This window comes from Nipponia nippon, unplaced genomic scaffold (assembly GCF_047370975.1).
Source record: "Nipponia nippon isolate SJK-2023a ecotype South Korea unplaced genomic scaffold, ASM4737097v1 scaffold_3, whole genome shotgun sequence".
NCBI classification, from domain to species: Eukaryota; Metazoa; Chordata; class Aves; order Pelecaniformes; family Threskiornithidae; genus Nipponia; species Nipponia nippon.
The window spans coordinates 81,100,272-81,108,584 of record NW_028262347.1 but is presented as its reverse complement, the minus strand read 5'-3'; the positions used below and the strand labels follow the sequence as shown (position 1 = coordinate 81,108,584).

General features: G+C 40.2%; 1 protein-coding gene across 3 annotated transcripts in view; it reads left to right on the top strand.

The window, feature by feature from the left end:
* The first annotated feature begins 330 nt into the window (after positions 1-330).
* The window catches only part of LOC104012517 (potassium voltage-gated channel subfamily KQT member 1), a 514,732-nt gene continuing 506,749 nt past the window's right edge, over positions 331-8,313 (top strand). For all 3 annotated transcript variants that reach the window (XM_087765111.1, XM_087765113.1, XM_087765112.1), the window contains exons 1-2: positions 331-435; positions 2,038-2,606. In XM_087765111.1, coding sequence (XP_087621237.1) covers positions 2,224-2,606 — 383 coding nt within the window. In that variant the 5' untranslated portion in view covers positions 331-435; positions 2,038-2,223. The remainder of the gene's footprint in view (positions 436-2,037; positions 2,607-8,313) is intronic.

Here is an 8,313-nt window from a genome sequence, read left to right as displayed (position 1 = left end):
GCTGCAGAGCCTCCAGCTAGCTACAAGCAACACCTAATTCAAATTTTTAAAAGATGTGAAGTAAGGAAGTGCCACTCTTAACCCATTGCAATTAAGTGTATGCAGATAAGAAAAGGACTGGGAGGGAAAGGAGGCCGATCCTCAGCAAAATTAAGCTGTTGCTTGTGATTGCTGGTTTTGACAACAGGAGGAAGCACAAGTAACTCCTCTCTGAAATTGTCAAAACTGTTGCCCACTTCTTTCTCTGCCTTTTTCAAGGGCAGCCATATAAGGCAGATAAAAGGGAGGGACCCTGCCTTGCTCAGGGTGGGACTTGATAAGCTGGGGGCAGAGCCAGGCAGCAGCTCCTTTCCCTGCACCTATCCAGGGAGTCTGCTGTATGGAGCTGAGGGAGCAGCAAAGAGAAGGAGCAGGACATGCGACAAAAGAAAGCGGGTACTGTTTGCCAGCTGGTTTCAGGTTTTTCTGTGCCATATATTTGACTGTGTGGGATCCCCTGTTTTGCTTAAGCAGGCTAGCAAATGTGTTTCAGGTAGCTTTGTTTGCAGCTGCTGGGTAGCCAGCCTTTGCTACAAGCACTTGTCTAGGTAGCCTCAGCACCCTGAAATGAGTGGTACAGAGGGAGTGTACTTCTGATAGGTGTTTCTTATGTTCTTCTTGTAGATTGGCTTGGATGAAGGGCTTTGTGTTTTAACTTTATTGTTTGGTCCCTACAGCTTTTCAGTGTTAAGAGAACTGATGAGGGAAAGGAAGTATTTCTCTATCTGCTATAGGACTAATGTAGAAATGCATCAGTCTGCCTTACCATGATCAGTGTTAAGAAATGAGCGCATTGTTTACAAGTCCACTACTTCATGTAACTATCTTGTGGAGTAACTTAGAGGGCTCTGTTCAGAGGTACTACAATGGTAGTTCATCTGCTACACATGGGGATCTCTAAGCAACACCAAAAAATAAGCTTTATTTAGAAAGATGGGGTAAAGGCTGAAATTCTCTCTCTCTCTAAATTACTCGATGCTGCTGAGACTAAAGTAACTAAAAATGTGGGTGTGAGTCTCTTCTGACAGAGGAGCACCCAGCTGCAACTCCTAGGCCTGTGGGATTTATATTGTGGATAACACAGTACATTACAATATGATTAACATCAGCAGTGCTTTGAAGTTAAAGTCATCTCTCATGATGCTTTTAGTATTCTCATATTTTCCTAATATTTTCATTTTAGCTAAGCATTTTAAATAAGGAAGCTTTTCATGGTAGTGTGTAAGAAGTGAGGCAGTACAAAAAATGACACTTCAGAAAGACAGCTGCTCTCAGTCTCACAAAATGATTAATATTGCTGCTAAGTATCTGTGTATTTGCAGTAATTTAAGTCTGCCCCGTGAAATATATATTGATCTAGAAGAGCCTTGTTTTCTGTTTTCTCTAGGTACTTGCTTGAGAGTAGCAAAGTTAGCAGCCAACATTAAATGGCTTGAAGAAAATCAAGAATCAGGCCAGGAGTTTTTGATATTCTCCCTTGTAACAATATTAACCTTCCAGTGACAGTTATCATTAATGGCATCCTCCTTTTTACACTTGAGAAAAATTGTTCATGAGTACTGTGGACTGCAAAGATCAGATCCCATGAGGTGACTGAAATAATTTATTCAAGTCTTAAAATCTTTCTGTAACATTGGCACTCTAGATAAGGTCTCTTGAGGTGTAGGTGTTGAAGTTCAAAACCCCAATCTAGTGTTTCAGGCAACAGCAAGTTTATTACTTCCAGGAAATTTTCACAGTTCCACCTCTAATCAGGACACTTCAAGAACTGCTTAGCTTAAAATAATATCATAGTATCAGCTCTCGAGACAACTCTGCTGCTTTACTAGTGTTATGCTATTTAAATAGTTTTAGGTTTCCTTCTTAACAAATGTTAACTTTGAATCACAATTTTCTTTCTTCTTCCAGAAGTCTTAACCTCTTTCCTTTCCCAGCCTCCTGTTACTTCTGGTGTCTAGCATATGTCACTAATACTTTTTTTTTTTTATTTAATTTCAGAGGCTGTGAGTGACAGCAGGTGACAGGCTGACAGCTCACACTTGTGTCCCAGAGAAGCTCTGTGATAACAGCAGAAAGTCATCTTACCAGCTGCTGGAGAACACCCTGGGCAGGGAGGGCATACAATACCTTCTTTATGATTTTAAATATTTATCAGGGTTAGTAATACCTGTGCATTGTTACAGAATGTCCTGTGGTAGTGGAGAAACTGTTGGGCACCTGATGTATAACCGCTGTGGACGGGTTCAAGGCTCCACTTCCCAGCTTAGCAGTCTGAATGGAAATAGGAAATCTGCAGCATTGCTGGAAGTAGGAGGGAACCTACGCAATATGCAGTATTATTCCGTGGTGCTGGATCCAGAAACCCTGGTGAATAATGGATCTGGGATTCTCCGTAACCCTGAGGAAGGCACAAAGGCTGCAGCCTTGACAGAAAGTGAAGTCCATGGGGCCTGTGCAACAAAGTGTTTCCATAGCCATTATTTAACTAAAACTAGTACGCAGAGAGATGTCTACAACTTCCTGGAGAGGCCCAGTGGATGGAAGTGTTTCATCTATCATTTTACTGTGTAAGTACCTATGTTTTCACATAATCTTTGGTGTAAGAAAAATCTGAAACTGTCCACTTAATCAGCCAGAAATCATTGTACTTGAGCTCCTGGGCTGAAAACCTGTTGCATGAGTAATCCCATTGAAAGCAATGGAGAAGGCAGTTTCTCAAAGGATCAGCTGCTATATCCATTAACAATTCCAGAAGAGGGCTTTTTATTCTCCACTTGATACTTGTCTTCAGAGCTGTACACTGTATATTTGATATTTCTGAGGGAAAGTTCTATATTCTTATGGCAGTTTTTATTGCTCCTTTAGCTGCTTTACATTGTTCCAGCTTCAGACACTGCAGTTTTTAGAAGGAGACGTGGATGGTTCAGCTGTGATCAGATACATCACACTTTTATAAGTCTGTTTTGCTCATGCTGAAGTGCCAAAACAAGTAATTTGTTGGACAAACATATAACATTACTAATTTGAATTAATTTACAGTCATGAACACATGAGTACAAATTTAGCAAAAAGTTTTTCATTATGCCTTGTATGTATTACATGCAAGGAGGACATTAAGGCTTCCATTTAGCCTTGTAAAACAGTGGTTAATGTATTAATACAGCTGCTACTGTTTTCTTTAAGCTGCTTATGGTATCTGTCAAGTTTAGCAGGACCTCAATTGCTATTTTGAATGCTGCTTAAAAGAATGATAATTTGTCATCTTAGCTGTAGAAAGGGTCCAATTGTGCTCTCACTGAGGCAAGAGGAAGTTTTACTGGCTATAGTGAATTCAAACTGAGCCAGAAGTCTTTGCTTTTATTATAAAATTAGCATATGTCCTGAAGAAATGCAGTGTTTTGAAATATTCTTTTTGTCTCAGATGAGCTTTTCTATGGGCTGACTGCATTTTGGAAAAACTATTATCAGTGACTGCAGTCAGGAACTGCCCAGAGAAAGGTATGGTAATTATAAGAATTAATCATAATGCTTCTATCTGGCATAAAATAGACGGTCTTATTAATATTTTCTTCCTTTCAACCCTCAAAATCATATATGGGTATTTTTAAAAGGATTTTTTGATTCATGAAAGTTTGCCAAGTAAAAGAATAGGGCCTCCTTCAAGGACTATGCTTATAGCATATAATAATTCCTAAGGGTTAAACAGATGTAATTTGTATAGATTTAAATATGTGAGTAGTCATGATTTAAGCCTATTTGAGGTTAGGACTTATTAATCTTGCTAAAATGCATTTGTTTCTTCATCTGTGTTGCTTTAATCTCAGACTAAGGTTGACCTTTAATATGTACTTATATTCTGCAATGGGCATTTAAATTAAAAAAAAAAAAAAGAAAAAAAAAATACATATACACACACATGCACACACCTGCCGTACTAGAAAATTGGAGAAAATATTGGTGTTACTAACAGAAAACTCTTCTTTTTTTAACAGTACAAGAGTTCCTAACTTAAAGAATATGTAAATTGACCTCTTTTTAAAAGCTTTTCCTTTGAGATTGCTTGAAAGCAAAATTTTTAAACATAGCTTTTGGCCAGCATTTTGTCCTAAGTATATTCGCCCTAATAATTATCCCAATAACTACATGGTGCATTCATTTATATAACAAGTTTCTGTTTTGGAAAGAACATACTATACAACATTAAGTATCATTAAAGTTAAACATTGTTAAAGCAATGAAGTGCTAATCTAAAATATAATTAATTACAGCTTGTTTTCATTATAAAATTTATTTTGAAAAAGTTTCACATTATATCTGTGTTTTTGGGGTAATTTATGTGGAGTTGACCTGATAAGGATGATTATTTTCATAACAAATGCAGTCTTCCAAGTATGTAGCTGATATTTGTGTAGCCTAGGGGAGCTGGATGTGCAGCATCCCTTCATTGTTCTTTCGTCCTTCATATGCCACTAAGACCACAACACATGCACAAACTTGTGGGAAGTTTCTATCCAAGAGGGACTGGAGTCTGTTCTGATCTGGAGCCAGTTCTGCTAGAAAGAACCTAACTTTCCAGGCAAGGCAAGGGAACAGCGAGTGCTCCAGGTGGTAACCTTCCTCTTTCATTCTGAAATTAGCAAGATAATCTCATCTCATGTAACATCTGTAGTGTGCCTGGTACTTCAAGTTTCTTTTAAAGGAATAAACTTAAGGAACTTTATAATCTCTGTTAAAAAAGGGAATTATTTTTGCCTAATTAGATCTGGAATTAGTATTATTTTAGTGGAGTTATTCCAGGCTAAAATCATGGTTTCAAAACAAAACGTTTGAAGGTGTGAGTGGGTTTGATTGACAATTCCCCCACTCAGTCCTGAAAACCTTCTCACTTAGGTAATTTTCAGCTTCACTGGAAGTACTGTGAAATACTTAACTCCAGAAATCCCCAAGAACAGGGTAGAGGACAAATTAGAAAGAGATTGAGAAATATCAGTGACATGCAATAGCAATACATTGATCTTAATCAACCAGTTCTTGCAGCTATGTGAGAGCCTCGAGGTATTGGATGTCGATATATGTTAGAGTCCAGCTGTTTGCCATATGGTCCTCGGTCCAGAAAAAGAAGTGTGTGCCTGACTTGAATTTGACTTCTGAACTCAACTATGCACTTGTTTAAATCGCACCCACATGTCAAGATATTAGGGTATTATCCTCATATTTTATCTTTTGAATGAGTGGTGCAGTATGTATTGGTGATGGTTATGTATGGTAATGAAATTACTTGGCAAATCCACACATTTAAATCATTTAGTTGTAAGTGGAGCCTTATTCATGTGATGAGTTTGCATTTCTGAAACATATATATATTTAATTACAACTGGAATGGCTCAATTATAGTCTAGAATATTGTGTTCATTTGGCTAAAATATTGTGTTCATGTACATGTGAACTGAGTGGGGAGGGGTGAAGCCAGACAGTTTTCCTAATAATAAGATTATTAACCCCCGTTTAGACACTAGGTAGCAATGAAATAAACCAAAACCAGAATCTAGTATCTGTGCTCAAAGTGCTAGAATGTAATTTTGGTGAGGAGTGTTACGCTGCCAAGTCTTTGCAGGCCACCTTCACCATAGGCAAAGGGTGGAGATAGTCTGGCTTTTCTGCCACATTTGTAGAGGCACAGAACCAGAAGTAGGAAGGTGCAACTCAAGCCTATTGAAAGAAAAGGATCACTGAATGTGCACCCATGTGGGCTCACACGTTGGTGACTGATAATAGGAGAGCGGCTGTATGATTTCACTTGTGTTCAGGGAGAAGAGGTAACTGGTTGCTGTCATATGTTAATTTGTTCTGAGTGTGAGTGATAGAGGCCACCTTGTGTCAGCCTAAGGCTGGAGTGGAGCCCTGTGCTGCGCAGCTGCACCGGCTCAGGCCCCAGCAAAAAAACAATTGAGTTTTCACTGAGGCTAACTGGCTGTATATCTCAGCAAGCAAGGTGGATCCATAGTACCTTTTCCCCTCAGATATACGCTGTTGTTTTTACTTACTACAGTCCAGCCTCCTTGTCCTATCTTTTCCATTTTTCTGGAATATCCAGTGACTTCTAATTTTGGCCTTTTTTGCCTTTTTGGCTGCTGGCTGGGTAGTTGAATTTTTTAGTTAAAAGCTGGAAGCTTAGAGGGAACCTGGGTGGGTAGCTCTTGGACTAAGAAATGAGGAAGCAGAACAAATGGCTACACTGATCAGGGCTGGTGAAACAGGGACAGAGGAGAACCTGGGACCAAGAGACAGAAGGCTAGATTGGATTGTCATAGAAACTGAGAATGGTGCCAGCGATGCTGAAAACGGAGGAAAAGCAATACAAGAGCAGGCTAGCCCGAGAACAAAGAGAAGCAGACTTAAGTAGGAAGGACAAAGAAACAAGGACTAGCAGCCTTTGGAGATCAGAAGGCTGGATAGACATGAGGAGCTGGAACTGCGGGACAGCTGAAAATGGTCAAGAGGCTGAGAGAGAGCCACTGGGAGGAAGAAGGGGTACGAGATGACAGCTGGAAGCTAGGGGAAAGAGGGAGCGTGGAATTCATGACAGGAGAAGGAACCTTTCACCCATAGGCAACTGGTTTGAATCTTGTCCAAGTCAATAGTGAAGAAGTAATGACTGTGGGGAGATACAAAAGGAGCTGTTGGTCTCAGTCCAGTTCTTAGCAAACGGATGTCAGCATCACCACTGGAGTTAGCACAGCTGGAAGGCTTGCTGGCAGGCAGTAGAGAAACCACAGGCTGGTTGAAAAGGGAGGCAAGTCTAAGGCAAGAGGGAGGCCCATGAGAGGGACTCTTAGATTGTGTTCTCAGGCCTGCCACTTTCTTGTCGTGTAACACTGTGAAAGTTTAAGTGAGAACTTGCAGCTGTTCCAGGTTGCTTTGTGCTGGTCTGGCCACTTGTTAAATGAGCGTTAGACCTTGTTCTCATTTAAAAGTTACACCAATCTTTATATCCCATAACTTCCCATGGGATGGGGTGAGACGATCTAACAGCTAACAGACTACCTCCAGTTCTGCTCCCCTTATCCGCCTTATCTATTCAGTTTGCTCCTGCCAGCTCTAGTTGTCCTTGGATATCCTTGGATCACTGAGCCAGTTCAATTTATCAAGCCAGCAGAAACATAGCCCAGCAGGAAAAAGGGGATGGTCTTCTGTCAGATTAGTAATACACATTCAGCATCTTGAAGTACTGTCCACTATTGTTCTCTTAGTGCTCCTAGTGGATCATAATCACCTGTTAAATTTAATATAAAATTGTATGGAATAATTGCAAAGTAACATTGCAAATCATCTGGCAAGTACTGCAGACCACCTGGTTTGACTGCAAAACATTTCACAAATGCAGAGTTTGCCTAGCAACAAAGTCTGCTCACCAGGCTCGCTTATGATTTATGAGGGAACAACTCCTCCAAATGGTGACTCAGAGAGAATAATGGCTATTGCTCTGAATCATTCCTAGGGGATGCTCTCTGTCTCTCTGACTGCATGGGAAAGATAAGGAGAATGTCCTCTCTAGACTATGGTTTCACAAGAGCTGACATAATAGTTTTCCAGTACCAAAAGGGTAAGGTTCCCTCTCTCACCTTCCCTTCTCTCCTGGCCACACGTTTCTCCTGCATAATGTGTGCTGCTTCTGACACTCACTGTAGCCCTCCTAAGCTAAGTCAACTCACTGTAATGGCAGAAGTCTAGCCCAGCAAGAAAGTGAGTATCTTTTGATAACTGAAGGAGTTACAGCATGTCAGCAAAGGGTCTGATGGTGCTGGAACCAGCACTAACCAGCTGGCCACAACTGGAATGGGATGAGGGAGAGCTCTCCTTTTTGCTACCAGAGAACTGTGGTGTTGGCTCAGTTGCATATAAAAACATGCCCTAAGTTTGCTTTGTTATACCTCTTCTCCTTCACACTGACTCCCACAGCTTCTTCATAGAGAGGCACACATGCACACACACATACTTGTTCCTGGCAGCTTGTTGAAAAGAATTCATCTAAGGAATTACTGTTGAGTAATTTAAAAGTGCATGATCCTTACAAAAATATGAACAATATCAATAATGTTGCTAACTTATAACTTTGGGAGGAAAGTGCAGAAGATCAAGAACATGTTTGTAAAATGGTGGCTGGCCAGCTAAGAGTTTTTTCCTTTAGAAAAGATTCTGTGTACCGAAGGCTGTGTCACCATGACTAATACAAAAAGAGAGTTCAGGTTATTAGGACAAATTAAAAATTGCAAT